Raw genomic sequence first — 18942 nt, 5'->3', positions numbered from 1 at the left:
TTGTGTTTCTTTTTACTTGCCAGAAATTCCTCGAACTTACCAGGAGTATGAGAGCAGTCTTACTTTGAAAATGTTCCTGTTTCAGTTTGTAAATTATTACTCATCCTGCTTCTATGTAGCTTTCTTTAAAGGAAAGTTTGTGGGCTATCCTGGAAAATACACATATTTGTTTAACGTGTGGAGAAGTGAAGAGGTAAGAGTTCTTTTTAAAGTTGAAGTCTCTGGCTTACCTCAGCATTAACTAAGAATTTTCCTTGTGTTTAGCACTAACTCAGATGTTATCAAATTGCAAAAAAAGTCTGACAACCAACTCTACACATATGAATCCTGCCATTTTCTAGACTTTTCAGGTCTCTTGGGACAAGAATTTATACAGATCTTATGGCTTGATAATAAAATATAAAATAAAAATTTAATAAGATCTTGATTCCTGAGGCTTCATAGAAGAGACCAATTATTACTTTTTGGAGAAAGTGCTCTATTGTGGGCTACAGAGTTAGACAAGAGCAGTGGTTTCTGAACCTGGATGAACATACCAATCACATGGAAAATACAATGGTTGACCCTAACCCAAGCATAAAGATTCAGAATTTTTTAGGACTAGGTAAAGAAATTTGTGTTTTTAACAGAGTTCACAGATTAATGTAATACAGTTAGCCTGGCACTGATCTGTAACCGTGCTTGAAATTATTGGACTAATATTTCTTTTACCTTCTTCATAGACCTTCATACCAAACATTTGAGTTTCTAATCTTCTGGTTGGGGTTTCTTTAAGTTCTTACAAAATTCTGTTTTTTGTCATTCATTTTTTATTTCTCTCCACTTGTTTCCAACTAGTGTGATCCTGGAGGCTGTCTAATAGAATTGACAACACAGATGACCATTGTAATGACTGGGAAACAGATCTTTGGAAACATTAAAGAAGCCATTTATCCGTATGTATGACTGACAAGTTTTTGTGTGATTTAATTAACCATGAAAAATTTTCTCATGAAGAAAATGGAAATTTTTTATTATCATGGTGCCTTTGTTACAAAATATTTAATCCAAAAAAAAAACCCTTCATTTAAAATCAATTCTAAAGGATACTTTAAAGCAATAAAATAAATAAAAACCTTTTTTATTTATTTCATTATTTAAAGAAATAAATTTATTCCAATAGTATGTAAAATTATTATTTGTCAATTGAAAAAAATTAAATTAAAAACTGCTTTTAATTTAATTTTTTTTCAATTGACAAATAATAATTTTACATACTAATGGACTACAGTGTGATGTTTTACACACAGCACAGGCTTTTAAATTTGCATTTCTTTTGCATGAGTGAAGTTGAGGGAAAAGTAATTATCATCATCTCCCCCTAATATTTCACTGGTAAATCTAAATATTAATCATTTATAAATTATTCTACATGTTACTTATTATTTAATGTTAAATATATTCATGTTTAATGCAATCTAGGCATAAAAATTGGTTGTGAATAAAATGCTAGAAAACTTTCAGGTCAATATGTGAAAGGATTCTTCTTTTATCCAAAAAGAGCAATAATGAATATATCATCAAAAGAGAAAAACAAATAGCAGTTGTTTTCAATTATTAGGTGACTATTCTCTTGGATTAAAAAAATAAAGAATCATAAAATCATGTTTCTTACATTGCAGAGTTCTTACTTTGGAAATGACAATGTCAGAGTTTAGCACCTACAGGATAAAGTAGAATAAAAGTGCCTCATTCATAAACAGAGGACTAGTCAGATTAACTGAACTCAAAGCCAGGGACTGAGTTTTTTCTCTTATTTTTGAAGGAAGGTTGAAAATACTGTCTTCATCTACCTCTACTCCAAGATACCCACAGTCATAGAGCCAAGTAGGATTCTATTTCATGAGCTGATGAAGGATAAATATAATCATAATTTTAAACAGTAATAGGTTTCAGCCAAGCCCTCTTCTGGATTCATAATTTGTAGCACCACATTCCTATAGAAAATAACTCAAACCTGTTATTTGCATCATAGCTCTAGATTGAGAATCCAGAGGACAGAACAGAGTTAGCTCCTGAACCAAATACAAGAGGGATTATAAATATGCACAGAGGAGGATAGAGAGAGATGAGGGAATAAAAACAAGATTTTTTTTAAATACCAAACTATTGTATGAGATTTAATGCTACAAATATTGTAAAGAAAATAATTTTTTAGCAAATGAGCTTAGTTTAGCTGATGGTTTGAGTTAGAAACTCCCAGCAATGCCCATAAAAGTTAAATTGATTATATTAAAAATATAAAGGGAAGTGACACTGTCATTAAAAAGAATCAGGAAGTAATTGAATAAAAACTGAAATAAGAAAAACGAAATGTGAAAGGGAGTCAGTTACATATAAGTGGGATACTTTAAATAACAAATACAATAGATGTGAAAATTCCAGAGTATAATTCCAGACTGAACATGATTTAAGAATAAATTACTGAATTTTACAGAGAAATTCTGACATTGTACAGTGCAGGATGAGGTTTTCAAAAAATTACAGGACTAAGTGTATAGCTCAACAGTAGAATGCTTACCTAGCATGCATAAGGCTCTGGGTCTGATCCCTGGCACGCCAAATAGCTAAAAGTATTATCTGTAGGATAAAGACGCTTTCATCTTAATCTACCAGTAGTTCCAGTAAAAGATAATTTAGGTAAGTGGTACAGGGAAAAACTCTTTGAATAGGTGGAATAAGTGTAATAGCTGAACATAATTCAAATATGAAAAAAACATGAATTTTAGAAATGCATTCTGAAAATTATGCAAGGTCACTAGAATTAAATTCTCATCCAGATTTATTATAGAATATATTAGAATATTTAAAGATAGTCTTGAAATCTATTCAAAGATAAAATACTTTCAAAAAAGTGTCATTACACTATCAACAGATTTCTTCTTGATAGCATTAGATGTAAAAGACAATATTTTTAAGTTTACAAGTGAAAATAATGTTCATTGTAGTTTTCTGGAACAAGGTTTGCTATTCTTTAAAATGCAGGTGAAATGATGCCATTTTTAGACATATTAAAATACTAGGAGAGTTTAGCATTCATCGACCTTCATGGAAAGAACTATTAAAACATATAGATGAACAGAAAAAAAAACACAGAAAAATTTGGGATGCAAGAAACATTGGTTAGCACAGAAATTGTTGTTCCAAAAACTGCAATATTTTCTTTGAATCTAGAAGTCATACAAGATTTGTATGCTGAAAAATACATAATCCTAATGAAAGAAAGAAAAAATATGTAAAAGCAGAGAAATAGCCTGTTTATGGATTCAAAGACATAACATGGTAAAAATGTCAGTACTTCCAAATTGCTATATACATTTATTTTATTTTAATCAAAATATCAACAGGGGTTTTGTAAGTATAGACAAGCACATTCTAAAGTTTTTATAGAAGACCAAGAAATTAGAGTAGCTCAAAAATATAATATAGAAGAATAAAGTTGGGGGAATTATTCTACTCACTTTTTAAAAATTTGCTATAAAATTTCATTAATCAAAGCAGTGTGGAATTGGTGAAGGAATGAATCAATGGAACAGAGCATGAATCACAAGAATAGAGATTGTAGAGTGTGCAGAAATTTTTGATCTACACAAATACAGTCATTTTATTTTTGAAGAGTTGCAAAAATTGAGTAAAGAAAGTTTTTCAGCTATGTTGAAATAATTAAGCATCTATATGCAAAATATCAAATTCCATATTAACTTTAACTTGCACTTAAAGATCAACATGCAATATATCATAGATGATAAAACGTTTTGAGAAAGCAAGGGAAGTGATTACTACAGAATTTAAGATAATCATTGCTGCTGTGGGGATTGAGGAGTTTGAATGGAGTCAAGGACAGGGAAGAGTTTCTGGAATTTCTCACAAGCTTCTTTATTAAACCTGATAGTCACCTTTTCAGTGTGCATTTGTTTAGCATTGTCTCAAAAAATCTCAACTTTTCTGTTCCCTCTCATCGTTCCTTTGTCTCTTTGTTTTTCAGTTTGTATATAAGCAATATATAAATGTTCATTTTAATTCACAATTGCTACAATACTTCATAATGTCTTATTCATTTTTGTCAACATGGGGAAGTATAAATGATATCTCATTCTGGTTTTATTTTGCTTTTTCCCCAATTAATAATATGAAAGAAATTCTTGCCCATGTGTGTTTCCTTTTCAATGAAATACTTATTTATGTTGTTTTAACTATTTTCCTACTTTTTTCCCCTAACTGATCTGTAGGAATACTTCAGAAATTCTGGTTTCTGAATTTTTAAATATTTAGTTGCCGTTGTTTATTTCATTCTTTCTTGGTTAAATGTGTTGAAAATATTTTATCCTAACAAAAATTTTATCTTTTTATTTTTTAATAGTATCCATACTTTCTCAGTTTCAGCACTATTTTCAGTTAGGGCCAGATAATCCTTTGTTTTAGCAGGATATCCTTTGCATGGTAGATTTTTGTTGTTGTTGTTGCTGTTCTCATAGATTGAATCCAGGTTGCTTTACTGCTAAACCACATCCCCAGTCCTTTTTTTTTTTTATGAGATAAGTTTTTACTAAAGTACTGAGAGTATCACTAAGTTGCTGAGTCTGGCCTCAAACTTGCAATCCTCTTGTTTTAGCCCCTCGAATCACTGGGATTACAGGATTGCAGCCTTGTGCTGGGCTTGCATCATAGAGTTTTAGAAATATCCTTGGTCTGCACCTTCTAGATGCCTTCAGGCCACCCACTCTATAGTTATGACAGACAAAATGTCTTTAGACATTGAAAAGGTGCTCTTGTCAGAAAAAAATCACTGTTGACTGGGGGTCAATGCTTTATCTGGATGAAAGCACATAATTTTATTACAGGTCAAGTACCCTTGATCCCAAATTCAAAATCTGAAACGCTTCAAACCCTGAAGCTTTCTGAACTCTTATGCAATGCCATAAGTGGAAAATCCCACACTTGACCTCATGTGAGAGTCTCAATCAAAATGATGACTCGAATACCTGATCTATTTAGTGTCCCCCAGAAAAAATACCACCCAGCCCCTTTCAGCTGCAACATATCTTTTCCACACATTCCCAGATTTCCCTACACAAGCACACTCACAAATGCTAATAAAAGCACAGATCAGATGCCCCAACAACAGTTTCTCCATGATACTTTACTTGGGGCCAAAGTGTATATGCATTATTCACACCACATTTTTTGCTTATTCTTTGTCCTGTGGTGTGAAGATACTCTTGGAAATTTCAGAGGATTGCAGGTTCTACCATTGGTAATAGTGTTAAGAAAAAAAGAAAGCACTTAAATTTATCTATGGCACAGAAAGTTAAGCTGTTGGAGAAAATGGTCAGCAGTGTAAGTGCAGAATATCTTTACAGACAAGTATGGTGCTGGAATGACCTGGATAAACAGAGATACAGACAGACAGACATTCAATAGGTTGCTGAAGGGGATTTAGAGAATTAATGAAAAGAAGAAAAAATCTGCAAAAAGCTAACATTTAAGATCTGTATTGTGTATTGAAAGAAATTAACCTTCAACATCACAGTGGATACAGGCTACTTTGTGGCATGCAGATCAGGAAACAAGCAAAATTCTATCATAATTAACTAAAAATTGAAGAACATTCAGCAGGCTGTTTGTAGAAATTTAGAAAAGACACGTAAGGTTTTTTAGATTTGTAGTGATAAAGTATTCTTCTGATCTATGATCTTCTGATTTATGTCATGCAAAAATTACTTAAGAGAGTACATAAAATCACCATCAGGCTATGTATTTTATGTATATATCAAACATATTTGAATTTCATGTTTTCACTTGGATCCAATCCCCAAGACACCTCACTATGTACAAGTAAATATTCCAAAATCCAGAAATACTTCTGGTCCCACACATTTCAGATAAGGGATACTCAAGGCCTATAGTAGAATTTATCAGTCTTTTCTATGTTAACATTTTTGACATCTTGTTTAAAAAATTCTTCCCTAACCCAAGATTTAAAAAATGCTCTTACATAATTCTTCTAAATTTTAAAGTATATTTTAACATTATTGTTTTTTTACTTTCAAATTCTTAATATGTGGAAACATTTTTTATGTTTGATATGAGGTGAAAATCTAATTTTTTATGTATATATTTGTATATATAAATTACATACATGTATATGTAAATTGTTATATTATTTCTTACTAAGAGACTCCTCTTTCCTATACTCCATAATCTACAATACCATTTTTGTAATACACAAAGTGCAAAACTATTTCTAGGTCACCATTCTGTTCCAAAATTTGATTACTCGTGCATTAATACTATAGTCTTTTAATTAATATATGTTTATAATTGGTCTTGATATCTGAAGGGGAAGGTTTTACCAAATTAGTCCTTATCTATAGAACTGTATTAACTATCCTTGATCTTTTTGTCTATCTCTATAAAGCTTAAAAAATATATTGTTAGATTTCACATGGAACATGTTTTGGATGTTTTATAGAAATTTCATCTCAATTATTTCAATATAAATAATTGACATTTTATGAAGCAAGTCTTCTTATTCACAGAGATTTATTTTGTACTTTAATGAATTCAGATGCAGATTTTAAACTTGTGCATAAAGGTTTTTAAATCTTTTGTCAAATCCATTTCTAGGTACTTTTAATTTTAGTTGCTATTGTAAATGATATCTTCTTAAAACTTATATTTTGCCCTCTGTTTTGGGTATATAGGAATGAAACATATTGATAAACCTTATTACCTCTTTTAATAATTTTTGTCTAACTTCATATCGTTTTTCTATGCTGATAGTCATGTCATTGTTAATCACAGCTTTCTCTTTCACTTTTCCCACATCTTATTTTACTGGCTCAGATCTACATTAGAATCTTAAATATAATCCTGCATAATCTTATTTTCTTCTTGATTCTAAAGGGAGCAATTCTCATTTTTTTCACTGTTAAGAATGATGTTTGCCTCAGGACTTTGTTAGATACTTTTGATCAGATAAGTTTTTTGTTATATATTTCAAACATCTATTAAAACCTCTAAGTAGTTTTTAATAGATGTTTGAACTATATCAAATACATTTTTGCACCAGTTGAGATGATTTTATATTTTTGTACTTAAATCTGTCAATATGGTCTATTTCATAGATATGTTACTTAAAAAAAAAAGCATTTGTTATCCAAAACATTGAACATTATCACAATACATTTTTATATAGTATGGAATTTATTTGGTTAAAGTTTTATAGTACTATTGCATCTATAAAAGTCTTTATATTTTCCTTCATAAACAATCTCTATTTTTCATTTCCTTGAATGTCCTTCTGAATATTGTGATAATATAAAGTTTATTAAATGGTTCTAGTGGCGATCTTCTTCACATGCTCATCAACAAACCTGTATCTGAGCAAATATATTTCCATGATCAGTTTCAGAGTGGTCTTGTTTTCTTAATCACTCCAATGAGGAAATCTTGACCTCCACATTTGTGGTGAAAAGAATAATAGATTTTGATTTAAAATTTAGTTATAAACTTCTTGTTCTGTAGCTTTCAGTTATTTAACCTTACTGCCATTTTCCAGATTCAGCACACTAACTCTCTGACCTCTTCCTTTTTAGCTCTCTTTCATGTATTTACTTCTGTCACTTCCAACAGCTTGGTTTTTAATTGGTGGAGACGCCGAAAAGCTCGGACCAACTCTGAGAAATTGTACAGTCGCTGGGAGCAGGATCATGACCTTGAAACTTTTGGACAACTGGGGTTATTCTATGAATACTTAGAAACAGGTAATTTCCATCCACCATTCTGAAAGAGTTGGCTTGAATAAAATGAGTGGTTTTTCAGATCTTAATATTTTTTTTCTGTCTTGTACTTAGTAGATGTTCAGTATCATTGGATGGAGGGTGAAAAGATGGGTGGATAAAAATGGATAAGTTAATTCACCATTTCTCTGTCTCACTAAACAGAACATAAATTAAAGTTTATTTCCAAAACAAATGAATCTTAGAGATATTTTTCCTGACAATTGAATGTTAATATTGTTGAAACAAATTAAGTCAGAATCACAGATTAACACCCTTCTCAAATTACTTCAGTGGCTATTTTTTCCTTGTTTGCCTTAGTGAAAGCTCAGAGAGAAAATAAGTTGTAAAACATTTCCAGAGTTTTACATGCATTTAATGTATATCCTTAATATCAGACTGAGAAGAATGTAAAAGCGGTTTTGCAGGATAGATACAATCTGAACATAATAAATGCATAAAATATTCAAGGGTTGGACAGAAAAGAAATGTTGAGATATGTTAGGAAAGTTAGTGCTGGGGACTGCTCTATAATCTGCTTAGAGTATTTCACCCAAGTGACTATCCTTTTCTGGTGGAATTATAGATGACAACTTTTTTTCATTGATTTCCAAGGCTCATAAAATCATGGAGCAATGCAGGAGATGACCTCAATCACCTACTCTTTATTGAGACCCATTGAGAGTTAATTTGTTCTGGAAACTTCCATTCATTATCTCTAATCTTAAAATAATTGTGCTGACTAGTCATTATTTGACATTTTACTTTTGAGAATACTGAAACTTAGCCTAATTAATTTTCTGTGAATCACAAATATTCTAGGTAAAGATCTGAGATTTGAACCTGGAAAATTCATACTGCTTCAACCAAATGTTTTCTCTTAATTTTCTATTAAGTCAGTAAAGATAGCAGGAGAAGAGAGAGTCCATATGTATTCACTTAATAACACACCTGATTCATTATTATGAAAAAAAGATGAAATACAGAAACATTCAGGACTAATTTTAAAATAGAAAACTGGTGGAAGATTCTTTCTTTTTTCTTTAAATGGAAAGTCATTTCTGTATTTCTCATTATATTTTCTTCATTCATGTGAAGAAAAGTTCAGGCTGTCAGCTGCATGGGTTCCAGCATTGCTAGAATCAAAAGAGCAAAAATAAGAAGAGAAGCCCACTTGCAAAGGTATAGTTCCCCTGCTAAGTCTTAATGAGGGGAGAGAGTAAAACTCAGAAAGATAACCAAGGTAATACATAAGATCAGGGCTTTAGCAGATACCTTATTCCAGAAATTTTGTTATTTCTTTGCCTACATATAAGGGGTATGTGTGGGTGGGTGTGGGTATTAGAAGCATCCATATGTCATTCATCTCAAAATGTACATAGGATAACAAGACAAAAAAAAAAACTCAATTATCCCAACACAAATTTATATGCGAATACAAATTTGAAGATTAGCATAAACCTAAACTTACCATAAAATAAAAGGCAAAGAACGCCAGTCGCGATGGTACACGCTTATGATCCCAGCAACTTGGGAGTCAGAGGTAGGAGAATTGCAAGTTCGAAACCAACCTCGGCAACTTAGTGAGGCCCTAAGCAACTTAGTGGGACCCTTTCTCAAAATTTAAAAAAAATTAAAATTAATTAATTAAAAGATCTGGGGATATGGCATAGTGGCAAAGCATCCCTGAGTTTGTCCCCCATACCGAAATAAAATAAAGACAAAGAATAGATTATTTCTTCAGACAAGCAGATCTCCAAAAAAAGCAAGAAAATATCTGAGGTATGCATCTAAGTTCTTTCCAGTTCTAACAGATAAGTCATTCTGTCTTCTATGTGGAGGATGCAATAGGCAGATGGAAAGAGGCCTGGTTTGTTTTACTGATATAGATCTCTTCAAATGAAAGAAGAGGCAGGAGTTTGAAAATGTGTTCCTCTCTTTTCTTCTTCATGAGTTAATGGTTCTTTTTTAATCTCTACAGTTATCCAATTTGGATTTGTCACACTATTTGTGGCCTCTTTTCCTTTGGCCCCTCTTCTTGCCCTTCTGAATAACATCATAGAGATCCGAGTGGATGCCTGGAAACTTACTACTCAGTATAGGAGACCTGTAGCTGCCAAAGCTCATAGCATAGGTGTTTGGCAAGACATACTTTATGGAATGGCCGTTGTTTCTGTTGCAACTAATGTAAGTGGACCTACTTTGGTTGGGTGACTGTGTCCTATTTTGTTTTCATAGGAATGGGGACATGTGAATGGTACTTAACTCAGTCTTTAGTTAGGGTGATTTCATTGTGAGAGTAGGCCAAGAAGATAAAATATCCTAAACATTCATGCACTAAGTCATAAAGGAAGGAATTATGTCATGTAAACTCTTAAAAATACAAGAAAAAAGTACAATTACTCTTTAAAATGTCATGACAATCCATGACACAGTTTCATAGTGTGTGACAGATTAGAAAATAAATAATGATATGAAGAATACACATTTGCTTATGGTTAGAGAGCTTTTATGAAAAATTAAGAAGAAAACTAAATTCTCAACAGTACAAATTGTACAGTGCATATTTACCCATAATATATTTGAAAACTGAAGGTGATACTAACATAATCAAAGAAAAAAATCTAACCACTTAATTTTTATTCTTCTAAGTAAGCTTTTATAATAGGAAATAATGATGAAATTATAGACAGAACAAAATTAAAAGGAAAATATATAGGAATGAATTAAAATCACACTGACAGAGAAAAATTTCATACCTATACATGTTTTTTTTAATTTATTTTTTAATATTTTTTAGATTTTGGTGGACCTTTATTTTATTCATTTATTTATATGCAATGCTGAGAATCAAACCCAATTCTTCACTTATGCTATGCAAGCGCTCTACCACTGAGCCACAACCGTAACCCCATGTTTATATTTTTTAAAAAAGAAAACTGGAAAACATGAGCTGAGCATTTGACCTAAGATACTAAAGGAAATTTATGAAACACATCAGTAGAAGATATGTAAAAAAAGAATAAGTAAAAAAAATCATAAATAACCAAATTAGAAAACAAACAAAAGTAACATAATTGCTAATTAAATCAAGAACTGTTTTGTTGGAAAGAAATAAAAAAACAAAATTCTGGAAAAAAAATATGAGAGACTGCTATGTAGCCATTTATTCTAAAAAAATGTATTTGAAACTAACAGTTTCTTAAAAAATAAAAATATGTCAGATTTATTCAACAAGTGATAGAGAACCTAAATAGATTAGTAGCCAAAAAGTAATAACCATGGCTTTTAAAAAAATCTGATAAAAATGAAGATGCCATAGCCAGATGGATTTAAATTGACTCATCTGTTCTAAAGAAAACATGCTATTTGTATAATTCCAACACTTCATGAAAGAATTGAACACTAACATCCACATGAAATTGAATGCTGAGATTAATTGTACTGAGCAATTAAGTATGGTTAATCAGCATCTGGTCTTCTATCTTTCCATTTCCTCCTTATCTGCCTCCTGTAAACACACACACACACACACAAACACAGCTAGATTATGGAGCTGGTCTAATCATGAGAATTTGGGTTAAGGACAGTAGTGAAAGGAAACAATCAGAAAAGTAAAAAGGAGCAAGGCATGGGGGGAAGTTCATGCTTCGTGGAGACAGATACATTTGGTTCAGTTCTCATTTCAGCAGCTTTGTAGTTTGTAAAATCTTGGAATAGTAATCTTTCACTATAAATAAGCTATTTCATGTTTTAAACCAAAGACTGGCATATGAGTAGAATGATTTATAATAATGTTTTAATCATTTTGCATCCATGTCTCTTGGGTACTGAGAAATATACAGATAGTACATTTGAAAAATGAGATTGACAGCTCACTATCTTTCTCTTGCTTTGTCCTTCAGGCTTTTATTGTCGCGTTTACATCAGACATCATCCCCCGTTTAGTGTACTACTACGCCTATTCAACAAATATCACGCATCCTTTGAAAGGATATGTCAATAACAGTCTGTCGGTATTCCTGATAGCTGATTTTCCAAACCACACTGCACCTTCGGAAAAACGAGAGTTCACCACTTGCAGGTTTCTTTTTGTCTAGGTTTTAATTTTTCCCTTTAACTGTATGTCTTACATTATCCATTTCTTTCTTGTCTTACAATGTAAAGGATTTACTAGAGTCAACAAAAACCTTTGATAAATAATGCATGCTAATTCTACAATTCACACATTATCTGATTCAAATTTGGGAAAATAGAATGTGTAAAAACAATATATTATGGGTAAATATCATGTTGATATCAGATAGTTTCTTATTTTGGTTAAGGATAGTAGAACTGTAAAAGAAAATAATCAGAAAAGTAAGAAGAGCAAAGTGTGGGCAAAAAGAACATGCATGCTTGGTGGGAGACAAATGCATTTAGGTTTGAGTCACATCTCAGCCACTTTGTAGTTATAAAATCTTGGAATACTAATCCCTCGCTATAAATCAGCTTTTTTGTGGCTTAGACCCAATATTGGTGTATTATTTTCAAAATTATTGCTCACCAACAAATGTCCTTAGTCTCAATGTGTAATATCTATCTGTCATGCAGCATGATCATATTTATGTGGCATTTAACTTTCTTGAATTTATCTATGTGTCCTCAGAAAAAAAGGTAGAATGAGAAAGAAATAATATAATAATGTGAGAGTCTTCCCATTTAAGGAATTTTCTGTGTAGGGAATGTGAAATGGGATATGAATTTTTTTCCACATTCAGTAAGTCAAACACTGTGAGGATCTTTATATTATTTGAATTTAAAGATAGTATGTAGATAGGTGGATAGGTAGGTAGGTGGGTAGGTAGATACCCATACACACCAAGATACTTTAACCTAATTTAAGCCTTAAAACACTGCCTCCTTTGGGATTCCAACAAAGAATGAGAAGAATGTTGCAAGGCAAATAGACAGAAACATGTAATATTCCATACTTAGACATCAAGGAATCATAGTATAATGTTTAAGAACATGGGCACTGATTTTTGTTTCATCACTTTCTAGCATCAGAAGAAATGTTATCCCGTATCTAGTGACTTTTGTAGAAGAGAATGAGCTCACAGAGTTGAACATTAAGAAAAGTCCAGAAATTTAGTAAGAAACAATGATTTATGCTGTGTCAGTACATGTAAGAGAAAACAGTTTCAAGAAAACAGAAATGGTCAACAATCTCAAATCCTATTCTTCAAAGGTTAAACAAAATGAAGATTAAACTGTTCTTTTATTAGTAAGAGAATACAAGCCGTTTTGGTGGAGAGAGGGATAGAACTACGTGGTGATGAGTAGGAAGAGAGAAAAATGGAGACAGCAGAGTTTGGTAACTGGAAGTTTGTCTTGAGGACATGAGAGATGTTTCAATTGTATGTTTCCTTTAGAGATCTTCTGCATATAAATAGCATGCAGCCATGGTTTTATATAAACAAGAAAATGTTTTATATTAACAAAAAATACAGTATTTGTTTTATCATCCTATGACCTGACTTTTGAGGTCAATGAACAGGGTAATAAGAGCTCATGCCAAGTCTCTATAGTTGAAATTATACTTAATTTTTTTGCTTTTATTTCTATTTTTTCAGGTACAGAGATTATAGAAACCCTCCTGAAGATAAGGATAAATACATTCATAATATGCAATTCTGGCATGTCCTTGCTGCTAGGATGACCTTCATTATAGTTATGGAAGTAAGCTGTTCTTAACTTTCCTTCCAGTTACTCTTTCCTCTCACTTTAGGTAGCTATTTCAAAAGGTACCTGCTCATCAGAAAGTTAGAATTACCTCTTTTTTTATAATTGATTCAAAATGAATTCTAATATTTTATATAACTAAAAAGAATCAATTAAAAGGATTGATTGTGCATGAAGTAGAGTCACACCATTCATGTAATCATGTAATCATGAATGTACACCTAGGGTAATGATGAACATCTCATTAGCTTTATCTCAATAAGTTATTTTGAAGGAAATATTTCTTGTCATAAGAGGCAGTTTATGTTTTCAATGCAGATGAGTTGCCTGCTATTTACTTACTCATGTCAAAGAGACCATGGTGACAGAAAAGGTAATGAAAAATGTCACCACATTTCCCTGAGATGAGAGAACGAAAGTGGTACACTGATTTTATAGATTTTAGTTATTATATTCTGTTTCCAGAGGCAATTTTAAGTCACAACAATCTCATAAATTGTACTTATTCACCTTGACAAATAAATTGATGCCCTCCCAAAATAGGTGGTTGATTTAAGGTAAATCAAGTAAATTTTAGAAGTAGGCTTCTGATACCACCAGTTATGGGTGACAAGTTCTGCTGCCTCACACACTGAAGTATAACATTAGAGAAGCATGCCAAGGCAAGCATATAAAGCAGGGTTTATTTGTTTATTTATTTTCTGTGCCTATTTCTATGCTCTTTATTGTATCCCATTGATGAATTAGTATATTTCTCATGGTTGTGATGCTATTGTAAGGTCAATTTTCTTTGATTTTATTTTCCAATAGATTATTCTTTATTTTATTAGTTCTAATAAGTTACTCATGACAGCAGAAAGCTCTTTGATTCATTGTACAGAAATGAAGCAGAAGTTTTTACTTCTCTGGTTGTTCATGAAGTAGAGTCACACTATTCATGTAATCATGAATGTACCTAGGGTAATGATATCCATCTCATTTCACCATCTTTCCTATTCTCATGCTCCCTTTACCCCCATCCCTTTTGTTCCATCCAAAGTTCCTCCACTCATCCCATGCCCTCCCTTATTATGGATTAGCATCCACTTATCAGAGAAAACATTCGACTCCTGGTTTTTGGGGATTAGCTTACTTCACTAAGCATGATATTCTCCAACTCCATGCATTTACCTGCAAATGCCATAATTTGATTCTATTTTAATGCTGAGTAATATTTCATTACATATATATGCCTCATTTTCTTTATCCATTGATCTATTGAAGGGAATCTAGGTTGCTCTCACAGTTTAGTTATTTTGAATTGTGCTGCTATAATATTTAAGTGGCTGCATCACTGTACTATACTCTTTTTAAGTCCTTTGGGTATAGATCAAGGAGTAGGATAGCTGGGTTCCATTTTAAATTTTCTAAGGAATCTCCATATTGTTCCAGATTGGTTGCACCAATTTGCAGTCCCATCAGCAATGTATGAGTGTGTCTTTTTCCCCACATCCTCACCAACACTTATTGTTGCTTATGTTCTTGATAACTGCCATTCTGACTGACTGGAATAAGGGTAGTTTTGATTTGCATTTCTCTAATTACTAGAGATGTTTAATATTTTTTCATGTATTTGTTGATTGGTTGTTTATCTTCTCCTGAGAAGTGTCCGTTCAGCTCCTTTGCCCATTTATTGATTGGGTTGTTTGTTTTTCTGGTGTTAAGTTTTTTTAGTTCTTTATATATGCTGGAGATTAGTGCTCTATCTCATGTGCCAAAATTTGCTTCCAAAAAGTAGACTCTCTCTTTACCTCATTGACTGATTTTTTTTTTTCCTGACAAGAAGATTTTTAGTTTGAATCCGTCCCATTTATTGATTCTTGATTTTATTTCTTATGCTTTAGGAGTCTTGTTAAGGAAGACTAATCCAACATGATGAGGATTTGGGCCTGCTTTTTTTTCCATTAGGTATAGGGTCTCTGGTCTAATTCCTAAGTACTTGATCCACTTGTGAGTTGAGTTTTGTACATGGTGAGAGATAGGGGTTTAGCTTCATTTTGCTGCATATGGATTTCCAGTTTTCCCAGCACCATTTGTTGAAGAGCCCATCTTTTCTCCAATGTATGTTTTTGGCACCTTTGTCTATATGAAATAACTATATTTATTTGGGTTTGTCTCTGTGTCTTCTCTTCTGTACCATTGGTCTACATGTCTACTTTGGTGCCAATACCAGGCTACTTTGTCACTATAGCTTTGTAATATAGTTTAAGGTCTGGTATTGTGATGCCTCCTAATTCACTCTTCTTGTTAAGGATTGCTTTGGATATTCTGGGTCTTCTCATTAAAGGGATGAAAATAGGAAAAGAAGAACTCAAACTATCATTATTTGCTGATGACATGATTCATACTTAAGGGATCCAAAAAATTCCACCAGAAATGTTCTAGAATTAATAAATGAATTCAGCAAATAGCAGGACATAATAGCATAATACCCCTAAATCAAATGCATTTCTATACATCAGTGATGAATCCTCTGAAATAGAAATTAGGAAAACTACCCCTCAGAATACCCTCAAAAAATGATAATAATACTTGGGAATCAATTTAACAAAAGAGGTGAAGGACCTCTACAAGGAAAACTACAGAACACTAAAAGAAATTGAAGAAGACCTTAGAAAGAAAGAAATTGAAAGAAAATTGAAGAAGGCCTTAGAAGATGGAAAGATCTCCCATGCTCTTGGATAGGCAGAATTAACATTGTCAAAATGGCCATACTACTAAAAGTGCTATACAGATTCAATGCAGTTCCTATTAAAATCTCACTAACATTCCTTATAGAACTAGAAAAAGCAACCATGAAATTCAATTGGAAAAATAAGAGATGCAGGGTTTATTTAAAAAGGGGTAATACAGACTTCTCCCAGTAGGGAGAATGGGGCCATAGCTGGTGTCCTATTATCCCTAGAAGTGAGAGTGTTTTGCCTCTTTTATAAATCCTCTATATTTTCCTTTGTTCTCCTCTCTCTTCCTCGTTATTTCTCTCTTCTTCCTGCATATGTGACTAGGCCTAGGAGATGTTCCAGTGGAATGGCAAAAAGGTGAGAAGCAGATGGGCTGGAGGGGCCTATGTGAAGTGATCTGGGCAGGAAGAGGGCCCAGGTGCATTAATTAACAACTTTTACAATTCCCTATAGGGAGGGAACATTCCTGGTATAGGTTACCTTAGCAACAGATTGGAGCAGGAGCAGGTTATCTTGATAAGGGTTGAGGAAGGACTGTGAGGACATTACTTCCCAGACCGAAATTTGCCTCCATTCTGTCCATCCAACCCGATATATCTGTCTATACTGACTTCGTCTTTAATTCTGGCTTCATTCTCCCCTCTAATTTTAAGAACTCCTTACAACTATAAGGAGAAGGGGCGACAACTTCTCTTATGGCTTCGAGCTGAGACGGGGTGACATGGAGTGGGGAAAGCAGTTTGGAGTTTCCTTTTTAGAAATTAGGTCAGTCCCTCTCAGCTTGAAGCTGTTGGGAACAGGTTATAGAGTTATCTGGGGATGGGTACTTCTATGAGAGAGAGAAACAAAAAGACATGAGTACTGAAATGAGATTAATGCAAAATAAATGTTGCAGCATCTGGAACACGTCAGTGAATATCATGAAGATGAAAGAAGTCAATAAAATTGTCCCTTTATCCTTTAACAAGGCTGGAGAGGGCAAGGCCTTTATTTGGGAATATAAATCTTTAACATTGTCAGAGTTATCAGGAATGTACACACACACTTTTAATGTCACAGATGTCCATCTCCATAAGGTGTAGTTAAGCTATTTAACATCATCTGATTTTGTAAAATATCTTTTTACTGGTGTGACCTGTTATTTAGTAAAGATCTTTTTATTTTGGTACTTCAGGCTAGATAATCATACTAGCAAACACTGAGCCTACCCATGTAGAGGTTAGGAAAATCTATAGGCCTTAAACTGACTAAGAACTTCTGACTCTGGCAGTTTTTCTTGATAGTTATCAGGTATTCCTGCCTAAGAATCTGTCTTTTGTAGCCTCCAGTCTTATTTATTCTTAGGGGCTAACACAAGTGTATATCTTAAGTTAAAGTTAACTATTGCTTCTTCTTTTATATGCTCAGGAATTACTTTGGTTTTGTTTTAACTGCTTTGGCTAAGTGTTTAAGATCAAGCTGGTCAAATGGACTTCATTCAGATCTATTGTTGAGTCAGCTGAGTTCTCATGGGAGTCAGTCTTCAGGAACTTAAGAGCAGCTTCTTTGCTCTTTAGTTCCATTTGCTTGGAAGCATCAGGGATATCTCGCTTCTCCAATGACTCCACTCTTGCAAGTGCACTGATTGGTTTTCCTTTGCAAAGCTCTTTAGAGAAGTTCCCTTATTCCCTGGGTTTAGGCGGACTTAGAGGGCAAGAGACAGATGATGGTTTTCTTGGCCCTTTTGTTTTAAATTCAATCTTTAATTCTTGATCTTAAATATCCAGCAAGCCAGTCTCTCCAGTCTCACATATCTCTCACCATTCATTATATTATGGATCCTCTTTTGTGGAATATCTAATATATTTACAGAGACAAGACATGCATGAAAAGATAACCAATACAGAGGGAGTATTTGACGTGTTACAAATCCTAAGTTTGATTGCTACAAATCATAAGGAAGGCCATTAAAGGAGAAGGAAAACAAAGTTTGGCACCTTTTTACCCTGCAGAAAATCCCAAAATAAACAATGCTGACACATGGACATTCAATTCCATTCAGGTTCTTTTGAATTTGTTTTTATTATCATCAAGGTTATACATGGAAGTTTAAAAATGAAATAGTTTGACATGGCCATAAAGGAGCCTTCTCATGCATTTCTCCTCATCCTCATCTTAATCTCCAAAGGCAAATATTTTAGCTTCTTAAACCCACTTTTCTGATATCATACCTCTGGCAAAACAACATCCCTATGCAAAGAGTTTTGAATAAGAAATTGTAGATTAGTGACAATAGTCAAGTTCTATAAATTGTGACTTTAGAAATAATAGTCACATCTGCTTCATGGATTATATTCTGAACACATTGATTTTACTGTAATTTTGTTTTCCCTCTTTCATACTCTATTTTTCCCTCCCCACTTAGTTCTTCATTAATTTATTACTCTTTTATTTCTACATTTCTCATCAGAAGTTAAGATCACCTTTCTATCCAGTAAATGGTATTGGGAATCTTTTTTGGTTTGCTAGTTTAATTTGTTGAAGCACATCTTCCAGTAACTTTCTCAGTTTGGGATGGTCAACTTTTGATATCTTGAATATTCCAAAAAGGCTTTTTGTTCCCAAATGATTATTTGTTACAGAATTCAAGATTGAAAGTTATGTTCCTTATTGTTCCAACAGCTTTATGTATTCTTGAA

The 18942-nt window shown here is 32.8% G+C and overlaps 1 protein-coding gene across 1 annotated transcript in view; it reads left to right on the top strand.

Moving 5' to 3' along the window:
* The window catches only part of Ano5 (anoctamin 5), a 112731-nt gene that overhangs the window by 88346 nt on the left and 5443 nt on the right, over positions 1 to 18942 (top strand). Inside the window, exons 15-20 of the mRNA XM_071616333.1 lie at positions 24 to 193; positions 838 to 935; positions 7675 to 7805; positions 9802 to 10007; positions 11726 to 11904; positions 13436 to 13541. Coding sequence (XP_071472434.1) covers positions 24 to 193; positions 838 to 935; positions 7675 to 7805; positions 9802 to 10007; positions 11726 to 11904; positions 13436 to 13541 — 890 coding nt within the window. The remainder of the gene's footprint in view (positions 1 to 23; positions 194 to 837; positions 936 to 7674; positions 7806 to 9801; positions 10008 to 11725; positions 11905 to 13435; positions 13542 to 18942) is intronic.

The sequence above is a fragment of the Marmota flaviventris genome, chromosome 9 (assembly GCF_047511675.1).
Source record: "Marmota flaviventris isolate mMarFla1 chromosome 9, mMarFla1.hap1, whole genome shotgun sequence".
In the NCBI taxonomy this organism is placed as follows: domain Eukaryota; kingdom Metazoa; phylum Chordata; class Mammalia; order Rodentia; family Sciuridae; genus Marmota; species Marmota flaviventris.
This window is presented reverse-complemented; position numbering and strand designations above follow the sequence as displayed.